Source organism: Lacerta agilis, chromosome 16, assembly GCF_009819535.1.
Source record: "Lacerta agilis isolate rLacAgi1 chromosome 16, rLacAgi1.pri, whole genome shotgun sequence".
NCBI lineage: Eukaryota > Metazoa > Chordata > Lepidosauria > Squamata > Lacertidae > Lacerta > Lacerta agilis.
Window position 1 is genome coordinate 31,633,263 of NC_046327.1, and position 16,102 is coordinate 31,649,364.

Genomic DNA, 16,102 nt, shown 5'->3' on the forward strand with positions numbered 1-16,102 from the left:
TGGGTTGCTCTTTGCTCCAATTGAGCGGTAAAGCACAAGTTTTCCTAGGGCAAGTGCTAGGACAAAAACAAAAAACGCTCAGCCATGGACCTGGAAAGCCCTGACTTGTGCCTAGAAAGCGCAAAGCAAAGGTAAGTGTGGATGAGTCCTGATCCTCAGTTTCCTGTTTGGAAAATGTATGCCTGTAACCGATGTTACAGAGTTGGCTGCAAGGGCATCAGATCTAGATAATGCCAAAGGTAATTCTGGCATTGGAAAGGGGCTTGATGACATACCTACCAACAGAACCCTGGAGTCCTGGTGTTCAATTTCATTTGTATTCTACCTACTAAACTCTGTGTTATCCCCACCGTTCAAACGAAAGCTGAGAAGACCCACGTGCTTGCCGCCTTTCCTTCTCATTTGTGCTCTTGCTCTATTTACAGGGGAGCCTTTGGTACTGGGTGCAATGCATGTTGGAGCAGAAGGGTCTCAGTAGACGTGTAGGTGTCTGGCCCTGACCCTCATCCCATCCATCCCTTTAGCAGAACCACGTCCATCAACCCGCCCAACCTCCCCCCCCCCACAATGCAAGCTACATTTGGGCTACAGCCACATACAACCCCTGTGAAACTGGCCCCCCTACCTGAGATTGCTGGGGGATGTTTAGAAAGTTGCCGTCCCGGGGTCCGATGCCGACAAACCGGTTGGCAGAGGAGGAGCCTGGCGCTGAGAATGCTGGAGGGGAAAGAGATGTGAGGCCGTTAGGGCCACTGGGAGAGGCCGATGGCATTGATGGTGGTCATGTCAGATGAAGGCCTGCCAGATGAGGTTCAAGACAGAAAAAAAATCTAAAGAGAGACTGGGCACAACTTCTCCCACCCTCCCCATAACTGGACCACCACCTACAGGTTGTGAGTGTGACCTGCTGTGAAGAGGGACAAAGCTCGCTGCTTGAGAGATGGGGGTTTGACAGACCTGGCCAGCTTGACTGCACAAACTACCCCAGCAGCTCCCTGAGAGCAACTGTTTCTAGAGAGGCCTCATTGAAGGCACACGTCCCAGCAACCTCTGTGGCATTTCAAGGGATCCTTGAATGCTCCTCTTCGATCAGGCGGTGCAGCCTTGTGTGAGCTTGGCCTGGATTGAGATGGAAGTAAGGGAGACTCTGGCCATCATTCCACAGCCTTTGTTTCGCTTGAGCATGCTCGCTCTCCCCCCCCCCCTTTCATGGCCCAACATCTAAATCTCCTGGCCTAGTTTCCCCTTTGACCCTAGAGGTTGCCAGGGCTTCTTAGCTCAAGGGTCCTATTAGCAGCCTGAGACAAGCCTCTTGCCCAATGCCAGGGTGGATGGCATCCCCAAACATGCCCTTGTATGGGTCTGCCAGGAGATGGAGTCCCGTGGTCTGCGTGCCTCCCCTGGGCATAATGCTGTGTGCCAGAAATAACTGAGCTCAGTCCTTTGGTATTTAGTGTGGGGCAGAGGAGGGAAAAGGGCAGGCTCCCCGGGAGTGAGTGAGGGGGGAGGAGCAGGCATGGAGATTCCCCACCCTAAAGTACAACTCCAGTATGGAAACCAGTCTGGGCCAATCTTTGCTTATTAAATTGTGAGAGGTTCTGCAATCACATGCTAACACGCATGCGCATGCATACAAGAACCCAGTGTGGCATTTCGTCTTCTAATAGCCAATACTCCTGGTTTCCCTGAGAGGGTTTCTCTGCTGCTCATCTTTGTAGGAGCTTAGTAGGAAGCTAACAGCTCTTACTTGGTGAGTTTAAGGCCTGGCTTCCAGCGGTGATTGCAGGAATTGTTAGCAAGAAGAAAAAGGTCCCCCCCTGTGCTCCCTTGCCCACAACATAACACTGGAAGAAGCATGGTGTGCAAACCTCCAGCTACCACATAGAGCTGAGCTGCACCATCAGCAGACTCATGTGAGATAGATATCTGTTGCGGACTGTACTGCTTCAGGCTGTGGGTAGAGGGCCAGATATTTTAATGTTCCTCCTCTTCAAATAAATAAATCCATCCACACACACACACACACACACACACACACAACACAAAATGAGCAAGTGAAAAAAAGAAAAGAATGGTTCGGGGCCAGTCTTCTTGCTGACATGCTGATTTTGAACATAAGGGAGGGAGGCGATTGGTTGTTGTTGTTGTTGCTTTTCACATAAGGGAGTATTCAAGCAGTCATTCAATTTAAGGCTCATAACAATAGCAGCAGGAACAACAAGAGACTGTTTAGCCTACTGGTTAGGGTGTTGGACTTTGACCTGTGTGACCTGGGTTCAAATCATTACTCCAGTCATGAAACTCCCTAGTTGACCTTGGACTAGTCACTCCCTGCTCAGCATTTACCTACCTCACAGGATTGTTGTGAGGATAAAATGGAGATGAATGTGGGTCACCTTGAGCTCATTGGAGGAAAGGAAGGATATAAGTGTAATGAACAATTAATCGAATAAATAAATTCAGTTCCCACGCTTGCAGTCTGGCAGGGTTCAGGCCAGCACCAGCACTTCACGCTGAGTCTACTGATCATGTGGACTAGCTCTTAGTACCTGGAGGTGCCTGGTCTCAACCTCACAGAGAACCAAAATACCTCACACACTTCCTGATTATTATTTTTGTTAGCCCTCCTAAACAATGGGAAAGGCAGAAACCCAGACATACGAGACTAGAGCATTCCTACCATGCCTACAACCTGTTGCCCATCCCTTCGCCACTCACGTCCCCCACTCCCTACAGCACCACCATCAGTTTAATGGAGAATATGAACAGCGTGAGAGTGAGCAATGCCATGAGCACAGATGAAGAAAAGGAGGGGGGGAAGGAAAAGGAAAAGAAAGGGAAGGAGAGAAAACAAAAGGAAAATGGAAGTGGTAGCCGATCCTTTCCCCCAAGGGGCCTCACCTAAGCCAAGAAAGTTTGTGAGTCAACTACTTCATAATGGGAGAAGCCGGGGATCCTGGCCCCCCCCTTCCTGAAATAGGTCTGGTGGGCCCACCACGTTCCCCCAAGATGAGAACAGAACCAGGCATCCCGGCTCACAACCATCACCACCACCCTGAGTCATATAACGCAGCCACCCTCCTGAAGGTGGGACAGTCAAATGTCTGGGCTCTCATTTCTCACAAAACACTGGGGACGTTCTCAGGGAATCCTAGTTCCCAACTTTGCCTCCGGACCCCTGCAGGCAGACGCTCTCCAGGAAAAAAAGCACAGACCACAACTTAGGGCATGACAGGAAGCTTGCTATGGATCTCAATGGAAGTTGATTTTTTCAGGCACCAGATGAACACCTGTAAACACAACCCTCCCTCGTATTAGGAAAAGCAAAACGCCTAGCAGTAATTCTTCTTCTCAGAATTTAATATGTACAGTTGATTTTCCGTCCCTTAAAAAAAAAAAAACCAACAAAAAAAACCAAAACCCAACCCTACCCAGGAGCCACCATGACAACCAACAACTTAATGAATAATAATAATAAAAAAATAAAGGTGTCGGAGCTTGGCAGCCTACTGCATCTTTAAACGCTGGGGGATGGGATGGAAGGTGGGAGGGGTTGATGGCAGCTTGGGAAGGGATCAGATGGGGTGTTTCAACCTTTAAAACAAGTATAAAGCACAAGACTTGATGATGACGACATGGTGCCCCCAAGCCCACCCTTTCACTCTCTCTGCTGCTTGTCCCCCTCTCACCCCTCCATTCATCTCTCTCTAATGCTCTGCATCCCTTTCTTCTCTTAGGTGCCTCTTCCTTCCGCCTCTGCCACACCTGTGTGCATTCTTCTCTGCTTCTCCTTCTTTGCCCTTCCTCGGCTCCTCTTTCCTCCTGCTCACTACGTCCTTTCTGCCCTGCTCAACCCCTAGCGAAGGGGTTGGTGGTGTGTGAGTGGGTGGGGAAGAGGTGGATTTTTTATTCTGCTTCGCTTGGTGGTTTGGGTTACGCTTGGGTCCACTTACAGGGTGACGTTGGTGTCGGTGCTCCGCCCTCTGGGTTAGTGCTGGTGGATTTTGTATCAGGCATTGGAAGGGGCACTGGTCTGGCCACAGGTGGTGGCGGCGGCAGCAAAAATGACCCCGTGACTTTGCCCTGGCCGCTACCGTTAGGCTGCGAACAACATAAATACAGTGATGCGTGAACGAGACAAGGCAACGTTAAAGATGCAGTATCTGCTGCTGGCAGCTCTTAGGGTGTTTTTGTTTGTTTTGTTTTTTAAGAGGGAAGGTCTTTTTCTCCCCCTTCTTCTTTTTTAAAAATCATATTGTGAACTTAAATCTTCCCCTTGCCTCCCTCAAACTCTCCCTATCTCCTATCTTTCAAGCACGTACAATCTCCTTTCTTGCCACAAGAGACTCAGGTAGCCTTAATCATCATCCAGGGGATTCCTGTGTTCCTGCTTGACTGGCAGTCTGAACAAGGATTTTTCACTCTGATGGCAAGGCATTAAAACCACAGTTTTGACTGGAATTATGTCTTACCGCATATCACTGCAAGCTGTGTTGTCAAAGGCTACAGCTCAGTAATTAGCAATTGAATGTGCTCTCCGTTGGGCACCCTGAGGCCTGGCTGGAATGGCATTATAGCCCTAAGACAGCCCATCAACTAGGGAAGCCTGGCTCAATATGGCTGCCCAAAGAGAATGACTGTAGTAATATGTGATTAGTACTGAGAGGATACTTTTTGACTCTCTTTAGCTTTCTGTCTGTAGGCTTTGGATCCTGACTATGTAGGCTTAAAGGACCATATGTACATTTTGCTCACAAAGAACCACGAGCTGATAAAATGCCTTCGTGTACATGCAAGATTTTCTCTTCTCCATCTCAGCAAATGCTAAACACGTCTCCAAAAATCAAGTATCTGGTCCTTAGAAAGTGTTGTGAGATTTTGTAGCAGCCACCTAGGTCCACCTTCTGGATTTGGAACCTGTAGCATCTAAATTTTAGCACTAAGCCACAGAAAGAGAAATCTTAGATGCCTTTTAAATAATAAAAAAATCCCTGAAATTCAGTTACGTCACAGAGCTGGCGAGCTGGGGATACAAGAAAACACCTCATGTATCACAAATCTAATTTCAGCAGCTTTGGAAAAATTGTTTTCCTAGCTCAGTTTTCCCCTGGCATCTGCATGTATCAAGAAGTGAAGGAATGGTGGTTACAGAACCCCACATTTGGCGTCAAGACTTAAGACAAGTCCTGGAAAGCATGGAATTCATGACTAGGATTAAATCAGATAGAAAAAAGGGGCTTTATGTTTTGAAGGTGTGGCACCTAAACTGATTTTATTGGCTCCTAACTTTTGTTAGCCCTGAAAAGAAACGGTGGCCATCGCTCCCTTCTTCAGCAACCATAGTGAATGGACCCCCCCCCCCAATCTCTTCTGCAACCCACCAACTTTATTTCCTTGGATTTCTTGATCTTCCTACACCACCACATTCTCTAATCTAGCTGAGGTCCTTACAGGGTTCAAGGGATGACCATTTTCATTCTGCATGGGTTTCCAGTGCTATGTGCTCTCAGTGAAGCAGGAGCCAACATGGGATACAAGGATTACGTAGACCATGAGGACGAGCCATCACAAGCCTTTTCATGGTGAGCCTTGGCTTCCAGTTTTGCCAGTGTTTCTATTGTGATCTCTGTGGCAGTTTCACTGCTGCTCCGGATGCTCTGGCGAATGATGGAGACTCTCGACTAAACCAGAACAGTTATATCTGACTTGGGAAATATCTAGGTTTGACCAAAGACAAAGGGTGCTGGGGAACCTTAGAAACTTAGCAGCTTGGCTTGGTCTTTTTGCTGCCTTGTGGCAACATGGCTACTCTTCCAAAATATTTCTTGGTAAGCTAAAGGCTCTTTGGAGCTTGTGCCAGCTGGGTTGCTTCCACACTAGTCCTTTATTCTGAAATTGCCATTCTTTGTTCACCTTTTAAAAAACAAGGAGTCCACCTAATATTGTTGCCAAATCCTTGCTTCCCAGCACCGTCTGTGAAGCCATCCTGAGTCTTTCGAACCTAATATACAGCCATTTTTATGATGTAAAAGGTAACTGTAGCACCACTCTTGACAGGCAAAGTGCTACTGATGTGTTTAAGGGATACTGTGCTTTTAATCAAAAGCTTCTTGTTTGTAGATTCAGTCATTGCTTTGTGTTCAGTGCAGCTGTGGGATAGTAAGGAACTATCCCTTTACTCAGCTTCTGTTTCCTGTGTGTGTGTGTGTGTGTGTGTGTTACACTACTGATTTACTTGCATTGTTTTTTTTTCTTTCTTTCTGAGGGCAAAATGTTGCTATTCTGCTATAAAGCAAAGAAAAGGAGAGGGGGGAAACAGAAGGAAACAAGTATTTTAAAGCACACTTACTCTGCAGGAAATGGGAGCTGATTAATTATGGGGCAATTCACCACCAAACAGGAAGTGATAAAATGGGCAAAGTATACAAGGATGATACTTTTAATTAGCATTATAGGGGAACATCTGCTCAGTGTGACTGACTTGTGCATAAATAGCATTATAGAAGAATCTTGGTCATAGGAAAGGGCATTGCTGGTTAACATTATAGTATACCGTTTGGCAGTTCAGTTTCAATTTCACTTCTAGGAAATGATGGTAAAGCAGAGGTCTAGTATGGAAGCAACTCTGGTCCAATATCTTCATTCAAAGGAGGTTTAAAGATGAAGAACATTTCTCTTCCAATATTCTTCTTAGCCCGCAAAACTTGCCCTGGGCTGATGCATTACAGGATGTGGGAGGAATACTGCCTCTCATCGCAATCCTGCTTCCTCACATGCCAGGTCAGGGGCTCCCTTTGACTACCTCTGAGGTGAAACTTATCACCTAAAGCATATTTCCTAGTACGAACCAAGTACTCGAGGTAGATTTCAAACCTTCATCTCAGAAGGTCCCACTTTCTGAAGCCCATGGTGCACTGAAAAGTTCCATCTTCTAGGTACATGAATTCTTCTGCCCTCTGACAATGCTGCAAGACCTGACATCTCTGAATCCTGCCACTCTGTAACCTTCACCAATTCCACAGAGGTTCCACATTCTAGAATGTGCTCAGTACAGCCCTCTGGGATCCCCTCCTGTACCATTGAATCCAGAATACTCCAGGTTTTAGAACACTCAAAGCCCTTCAGAAAGATATCCTATGAAAAGAAGGTGGCAGATAGGAGAGGGCAAGAAAATGGGGCAACAGGGGGAAAAGCCTGTCTGGGCCATACAGACATGTGCCCTCCCTTTGGAGGTCATGTCCCTCACAAGGCGAAATGACAAGCAGAAAAGAAGCCCGTCTTCTGAATAAATTATATTCCTCTTATCCACCCTCCAAAGCAAGCTCCAATATCCTTGGTGCCCTCAGGGCAGTTCTCCCTAGCCTGAACGTTGTAACTTGGAACCCTGTCTATTTTCAGAGGCCAATGTCAGCTGCCAAGCAAGCCAGTGTCTGTTCCTTCGAGAAAAAAAGACCCCGTTTCTTCCAGACCCACAGGCCTTCGTAATCCCGACTCCTGTGCTACTGACTTCCATGTGCCCTAGGCAAGCAGGCAGACAGGCAGACAGGCAGAGGAGGGAGGGAAGACAGAGAGGGGTAGGAGGTGGAGAAGGTTTGTAGGGTGGGGGTTTCTGCTTGGACAGGCCGGCATCCCTGGGCTGAGGTGCATGGCTCTTACCTGCCCGGAGCCCTGGCCTGAGCCGTCCGAGCATACAAACTGCACAAATTCCTTCAGCGAGTCCTGGCCGTGGTGGTGGTGGTAGCGGATGGTCGGGTGTGTGAAGTAGGGGCTGGACTGGATGATGGAGGTTGATGGGAAGTGCAGGGCCGAGGCTGTGGCACGGGGGCTTCCTGGAGAGTGTAAGGACAGTTGGACAGAAGCAGAGAGAGAGAGACAGACAGACAGAGAGAGACAGAGAGAGAGGGAAGGGGGGACAGAAAGAGATGTCAGTAACAACCCCATGCCATGCTGCTTCCATTCTACACAGCCCAACTGATGCTTACACCTCAACAGAAACACCCACCCCAACATCCTTGCTATAAGGGGAAGGGGTGCCATTTTGACCTCATTTGTTGGAATTGAGGGTTCCCTCAACCCTGGCAGGGTGAGGAAACTGCTCTTTTTTCACAAGAGCACAGGTGGGTGAGAATTTATTTGCAAAGATGTGAAAGCAGATGCAGAGGGATCTGAGCAGGGCATGCCACACACCCATGTGTGTTACGCATCTTGTGTGTCTTCCACATCCATGCATGTTTACCTATAAGCATGCAATAAGTGTGTTTGTGTCTCTGTCTGTTTCGCTCTCTCTCTCTCTCTCTCTCTCTCTCTATATATATATATATATATATATATCACACACACACCAGTCATTGAGGGGCGTACCTTTGCTTATGTGCATGTATCCCCCATCATTTTTGTGACATATACTTTGCCTTAAATCTATATTTTTTTACACACTGGTTTTAATCAATGCCATCACCACCTGTCATCAAAACAAAGTACAAGCACAGGGAGCTACATTTTAAAATATTCATCTACAATTACCATGCCCTCTCCCATCCTTTTACGCCCTCATTGTTTCCCCTCCTCCTCCCCGCATCTAATTTAAGATTATTAGCTCATTAGGACAAGACTTGTCTTATTCCACTTGCATTGCATTGTACATTGGAGGCACTTTACAAATAAATAATGACAATAACACCTAACTTTTCCCCAAGCACACGAGGGCAAAAGGGCAAGACATATTCCTCTCCTTGGGAATAACTGGAACATTAGTAACTAACATGGAAATGGGGAAGGGGAGTCAGCAAAGGAACCAGCTGTTGTGGACTGGGGATTGACTCTCCTGTGTGGCTGAAGTTCCTCCTACACACTGATACACAACTAGACAGATGGTGGAACAGGGAATACGGATGATAGCAAGGCAGTTACACAGAATAACTGGCTGCTGGCTGCATTGGGCAGGTAGAACCATGGCAGAAAACTTGTTCTCTGTGGCAGCTAAATGCAAAGTAAGATGGAATGGGCTAAAATGAAAGGTGGCATGATTAATATTATTTTAAATTGAACAAAGGAATTGCAACAAAACTCAGCCAATGAAGGCTGCTCTCAAAGGTGATTAGGGAGAACATCAATGAAAAAAGCAGCAGCATAAAACTAGGGATCTGTTCATGAGAAATCTCAGCTTGGGGATGCAATTTTTGAAAATCTTGGTGTTGAGCTTATCTGCATGAATCTTTTCTAATTCTTGTGTCGCTCCTTGATCACAATGAAAAGCGAGTTAATTCTTTATCAGTTCTGCTAGAAATACAAACATTTATTGCATATTATACACATTGTATTGTATATGTATATGTTGTATATTGTATACATATGTGTATATGTATGCACACACACACACAAAAATTATCCTGCAGAAATGAAGTCTGACTCTTTATACATATTGTATGCATAATTACATATTTTTGTGTATAATTGTGCATATAATTAGTCAGATGTTAGAAAGGAAAACTACTGAAAATGCACAAGCAGCTCAGTTGCAAGTGGGTGCTTGATGCAAGAGGCAGTCCAATAGGAGCATGGCCATCAGGTCAGAAATGCCAAATTCAGTGTCTAAATCTGTTTAAAACAAATTTATCCTCTACTGAGCATTCTGCAGTTGCTCATCAGCAGTTCCCATGAGATGTTACGACAAAACAGCTCCAAAGGGTTGACTGAAAGGACTAGGGAAAAGATTTGTCCTGTCACAACAGTGCGAGTATCATTACAGCTGGATTGTCTCCTGCAATCTTTTAAAAATACTTCTGGGAATCATATACAATTTAAGCTGCAATCCTATACACACTTACCTGGAAGCAGATTCCACACCTGGATTTACTTCTGAGTAGGCATGTATAGGATTGTAATTGTTAGGCAATTAAAGCCAATTTCAAACTTGCCAGTCCTGTGCAAGGTGGTTGAGCAAACAGTGGTGGGAGAACTCCAGGGATTGGGAACAAAAAAAATGTTTCAACATCTCAGAGGGTGATAACTGCTAGAGAACAAGGCAGGGTGTGCTTACTGGCCAATTCTCTGCACAGGGAGATCCACCAAACTACATATGTGCTTCAGTTCAAGCTTCATTGTTATACAAAAATTATGTGACTGTTTCACCCAACATTTTCTTTTTCAATGAAATGCTGACGGAAGGTGTTTTAACTCATTCTCCAATCATACAGTAGCTGGGGGACATTTTTTATTTGGAAAATGGGATGGGGGAGGACATTGTTGCTCAGCTAAACTGGTAGCCCCCCCCAAGCTGCATTTCATTAAAAGAGAACAACTTGGGGAATTCCGTACCATACTGGATCCTCTGCATAAAGGGAAGTCTGGCCCTTAGTTTCTGCTGACAACTCATTCCCCGAGTCTTTCCCCAAAAATTCCATGGCCCAATGTTTAATGCATTCTTTGGTTTTGTTTTTTTTAAAATGTATGTTTTGTACTATTTCATAAATTATTTTTATGGCTTTAAAATATTGGGGTTTTTTAAAATAAATATTTTCTGAGTGTTGTGTTTGAGTATTTCTGCAAATAGAATCAGTGACTTTCTGCTGTCCAGAAGCTTTTTAAAAGCTATACTGACAATTTCACACACTGCTACATTCCTTCGAGTCACTCCTGCGTGTTCAGAAGGAGGAGGAGGAAATGTGCTGTCCAGCAGCAACCAGGTCAAAGGCAATATCCCACTCCCCTTGTTCTGAAGTGCTGGTACAGCAACTGCCTCCATGTGGGATTGAATTAATCTCATTTTATCTAATCTTGCCCTATTAAGTAAAATGCGCCTCTGGTGTCTGAGAGAAGGAGGAAACGAGAGAAATCAATCTGGTTATATCACTGCTGCAGTTAGATCATCACCACAGTAATGTTCTACCACCGTTATCATTTTACGAGTTCACACACAACTGATGGTATGTTTGCAGTAAGACTGAGCCTTGTGCAAAACATCCCTGAAATCCAAGGCAAGATCTGAGGTGTAAAAAGGCAGGCAATTAAAAAATGTCTTAGGGTTGGATGTGCAGCTTCAGGGTAGTCTAGTTAAACCTGCTTACACTGTTACTTGCCTGACCACTTCACACTAAGAGGTGCTGCCATCCTATTCTGATAAACCTTCCACTCTCTCTCTCTACACACACACACACACACACACACGCACACACACCAGTCCTGTGCAACATACACTACGGCACAACTAAACATTACATTACATAAACCCACCATTCAAACACAAATCACAGCACCCTCCTAAAATGCATAAAACATACAAGAGCTGCTATGGAATTGGTCGTTGCCGATCTAGACAATTCAAAAAAGTTATTCCTACATATATGACCATCCACATGCTAGCAATGAACAGTCTTTATGCTACTCTGCCATCTGCTGCTTTGCATGTTATTGCTGTCATTTTTACTGCATACATTTTATATTTTGTTGCGTTACTGTATTTCTATTTTTAATTGTAAAGGCAGCCTGGGAAAGTTTCACTGAAGGGTGGTGTATAAATAACTAAAGTAAGTAAGTAAGTAAGTAAATAAATAAATTTTGGACGTGAAATTAGTGCGGCAAATCAGCCTCTAAGCAGACACTTAGAATACACTGCAAGTAATTTTTGCTTTGAAAATATAGATTTCTAAGAAAGGTACTGAAAACTTGCCTAAGTCACCTTCCCTTCAGTGGGGCTTACAACTCCATGCCAGTTGTTGTTTTAATCTGGGGTTAGAAAGTTAATTTGCGGGGGGGGGGGGAATGCAACATACAAACCTGAGTGTACCTTGATGTGCTACATTGGTGCCTGTTAGAATTTCATATTTAATACCCCAATGGATGTTCTACGTGTGTTTTTACAGATATTTAAATCTAAACCCAATTAATTCTGGACACTCTTTTTCCATAGGGTTCTCATAGAAGCATACGAAACTGCCGTATGTCAAACCAGAACATCTAGTCCACTACGGTCATCTCTGACTCGATGTTGCCCAAGCCGATCCGGATTAATGGAGCAAGACAACTTGGTGAAAACCCCATCCCACCACAATGATCGGTCTTCCAGGATGCATTTATACAGTCCTCGTGTTAAGCTGCCTCGGCAGCAGAAAAGAGAAAGCAGGAAAATGAAAGAACGAGAGAGGAGAGAGAGAGAGAGAGAGAGAGAGAAAGCAGGAGACCATTGCCAGAACCGACATGGCTGAGAACTCTGACATGCCCTTTCAGGGAGACAGCTCTGTCCCTTGCCTCCCCACCCTTGCCCACAATCCATCCATTCCCCCCCTAAGAAAATGGCTTTGTTCTCACCTGGTCTGACTCCTGCTAGGACAGGCAGCGGGTGATGGGTGAAAGCCATTCTCGGGGAGGTGGTGTGGGAGGACAGGGCACTGCAGAAATCCAGCTTCCCTGACTTCTTTAAAGAAGCCGGTCCTGGCAAGGAATCAGGGAGAAAGTGCATGGTTTAACAGATGGAAAGATGGATTATTAGTATTTAGCCGTGCTCTTTCATTCACTCTTGTGGACCAGCTCACAGTCTGAATAGGTCCCCTTTGCCAGGATTCAGCTGTTGCAGGTCTATGGGAAAGAGTGTGTGGGCAATGGCTGCTTTGAATTTCTTGTGTCTCTCTCTGCCTGCCAGTGAACAGGTCTAAGAAGCAGTTGGTGTGTATGGTACATCTAACCTGCATAAAAGCTACCCGCTCACGGTATAATAACTCCGCTGAAACAGTCAGATTCCAATATGTGTTGCAGAAGTGGTATATGCAAAGACATAGTCATCATATTATTTCTACAGCACTTAACATGTACTAAGAGCTAAACTTTAACTATCTGTAGGGAGCCTGGAATGACAGACCAGGGAGCAAATAAATTGCTTGCTTGCTGATCCCACTAGATCACCACGGTTTTCCTTCCCCTTGAAAAGGGTTGGTTTCCTTCTTTGGCCTCCCATTGCTGCAAAACTATCCCTTTCCTACAGGCACAGGTGAGATGGTGGTGCACCTCACTTGCGTCACTCTGTAATCTGAGCAATGTGAACTAATCTGTGCAGAGTGTTTACTAGTGCTTTGAAAGACCTGTTTCAGGGTATTTCCACGCAGGTTTAAAGTTAGATTTATAATGGGAATGAAATCTATGTTTGCCAGAATGCTCATCTGCATGACAATTGTCCCTCCTCCTCTGAAGGTATGCTCAGAGGTAACTGAAGCCTCACTCTCGCCCTGCAGTTCTGTGAGAGTAAGGCCCACAGACCTGCCACTTGGGTGTTATTAGAACTGCCTGCAAACCCAGAAATACAAGGATGTTTTAGTAACTCACAAGGGATCTATCTTTTCCAAACGGATCAATTTTCAGAAATGACTCCTGCTGTTTCCTCACTGGTTGCACAAGTTGTGATCTTATCCTGATGTATTTTTCAGGAGCTCTCAAACCATTTCCCCCTTCCAAAACAACACAGAACCAATTGCATAATCTGAATGATATGCACACTGCTTCTAAATCAGCCGTATTTCAATGAATGTGCAGACTCAAACTGCCCTCCTTTGCAGTGAGAAACAGTACATGCTACAGGTGGGAAGCCAGAGAGCAAAGTGCCACCTTTGATGTCCTCAACCCCAAGACTCACAGGCTTTCTTCCTCTTGGGAGATACGGTGTGGCTGTGCAGGCCCTTAGAAACAAAGCAAAAAGAGGCCACAGAAGCCCAAGGTTCCCCACTCTGCCATTCTACATAGCAGACCTCCTAGTCCTGGGTGGAAAGGAAGAGAACAAGAAGGCGCATCCTGAATCTTCCCAGCCCAAAGTGATCTTTCAGCACTTGTACATGCTTAGCACAGAAATATGATATACAACTATGGGCAAGGGAAATCCTGCTAAAACCTGTCATGAAATCAGTACAAGGAGAGCATACAGGCTGTGGGCTATATCTTGAAGTCCAGGCTACTTCCTCTGGGACTTACGTATATGCAGACTGCAGGTTACATTCAGAGAACCAGAGTACTTTGGCTAGTCCGGAATCAGGCTTAGTAATTTTATTTTTTTTAAAATTAATGAGTATGTACCCCTTGTTTTTAACAAGAGTTAAGGGCCAAACTACATGAGATGCAAGAGTTCCATGGTCAGATCTCCCAATATCTTAATTTTTAAAACCTGAAAGCTGCTGCCGGGAGCTCCAGTTGTGAGTGGTTCCGATGCAATGAGATTTTTAATCCTCCTCCGTTTTCCAGATCTAAAGCTGAAATTGGTACTAGCTCTGCAATGGGAAAATAGGGATGACTGGGGGCTTAAAAGTGGATTTGCAAAGTGCAAGGGGTTTTAACAATGTGGGTGCTCTGTCAGTCATGTGACGACATGAGATTGACAAGTGGGCAACCCCATCTAGCTGTCAAACTTGGCGCACAGGGCACATTCTGATAAGGATGTACAAACTGGTCCCCTGTGACTTAATAACAGCAGCAAAATAGGAAGAGATTGTTGAAATGGTAGGGCATTGTTGGAGAAGAAAGGCTCTATATTTTCCAGGGACATGCAAGTGCTGAGGAGTTAAAGCTCATGTGGTAAAATCCAGTAAGAACTTGTGGCAGCCACAAACACACATGCACATCTCCATCTAAGTAGCTCTGTTTAAATACCTGGGTACCGCTATAAAAATGTGTTTGCCAGTGACAGAAACGCAACAGAAACAAGCATACAAAGAAACAAATGAGCAGGTGACACTATTCAGAAAAAGACCTCAGCAACTAGAATGTAAATAGACAAAGACAACCCCTAGTATCTATTTTTTATTTAAAAACTTTTTTTTAAGAAATCCATGTGAGTAGAAGGCAATTAAAAATAAATAAATACTTGTGGTTCACAAATGTCTGGATTCAAAGGGTGAGATGTGCCATTTCAAAAGCAAAAATGCTGAGCAGTTTGGGCAATAAAATCCAGAATGTTTCCGCTCCTGCTCCTAAGGTTCCACATATTACCTGCCCTCTCAAGGGCAGCTGTTCAGCGAACAGAATCCTCTCATTGTCTTATTTTTAGCTTGAGTATGTCTTACTTCAATATATACCACTGTCACCGGCAGGGCCGTCTTAGAGGGATCGGCCGCCGTGGCGCGGCGATCCCTCGGCACCCCCGGCGTGCCACCTCATCCGCCCACCTCCCTCCCACGCTGGCCGCCCTTCGGGAGGGGGGGGGGCGAGTGGGGGATGAGGGGCGTGGCACTGGAGCGGCGCGGGGCTTTGGCGCCCTTCCAGCGCTCCAGCTGGGGCTCCGGGAGGCGAGGGCGGCGGCTTTCAGCCCGCCCGCCCGTGGGGGCGGGGGCAGGTTGGGGAGGGGGCGCCCGGTATGCTGGCGGGCTCACAGGGGTGCCCCTGGGGGGCCTGGCGCCCTGGCGCGGCGCGCCACCAGCCCCTATGGACGAGACGGCCCTGGTCACCGGCACAAGTCTCCCGGTGAATCAAATTCCTTGTCCAACAGGCTGGCATGTTAGCTTGTGCTTATCTTTCCTAGAGGACTAGGTGTCTTAAGCTAAGAAATTTATTGTGCTATTAGATTTCACTGACCACAGTCCACTTCAACAGATGCATCTGATGAAGTGAACTGTAGTCCATGAAAGCTTGCCATAATATGTTGGTTAGTCTTTAAGGTGCCACAATACTCCTTGTTCATTTTTCTTAGTAGAGTTAACTATTATTATGTCTCTGATTCCCACCCCACCCACCCCAAGCCGCTTCATGCTTTCTCTCCTTTTCTAACTGCTTCAGCAGAATTACATCCTACACACCAGAGTTTCTCAAATGATGGTATGCAGACCACCAGTGCCCTGTGGAAAGGTGGTGAAATTTTCAGTACCTGTATGTGGCCCATCACTTGTTTTATCTTTTTCGGACAACAGAGACTGAGGCTGATTTGACCTAGGGCTCATAATTTTCACAGTAGAACACTGGTGCAGAATACTGTTCCCCCAGGAAAAAATTACTAGTTAAAGGGGATTTCTTAGACGCCTGGCCTGGGCCAGTTTATTTCATAATATGCTGCTGGCAGTTTTCGATAACAATGTCAATGGGGGCAGGGAAGTTTAGTAAAATGCAAGTTCTGCATGTGCATTATTTCTTAAAA

The 16,102-nt window shown here is 45.7% G+C and overlaps 1 protein-coding gene across 8 annotated transcripts in view; it reads right to left on the reverse strand.

The window, feature by feature from the left end:
• NFIX (nuclear factor I X) overlaps window positions 1-16,102 on the reverse strand; it is a 237,736-nt gene that overhangs the window by 12,559 nt on the left and 209,075 nt on the right. For 2 of the 8 annotated variants that reach the window (XM_033173015.1, XM_033173016.1), the window contains 4 exons: window positions 12,307-12,429; window positions 7,657-7,829; window positions 3,954-4,101; window positions 626-717 (listed from right to left, as the gene is read on the reverse strand). In XM_033173015.1, the coding sequence (XP_033028906.1) occupies window positions 626-717; window positions 3,954-4,101; window positions 7,657-7,829; window positions 12,307-12,429 (536 nt within the window). The remainder of the gene's footprint in view (window positions 1-625; window positions 718-3,953; window positions 4,102-7,656; window positions 7,830-12,306; window positions 12,430-16,102) is intronic. The other 6 variants (XM_033173017.1, XM_033173018.1, XM_033173021.1 and 3 more) reach the window with 6 other exon arrangements.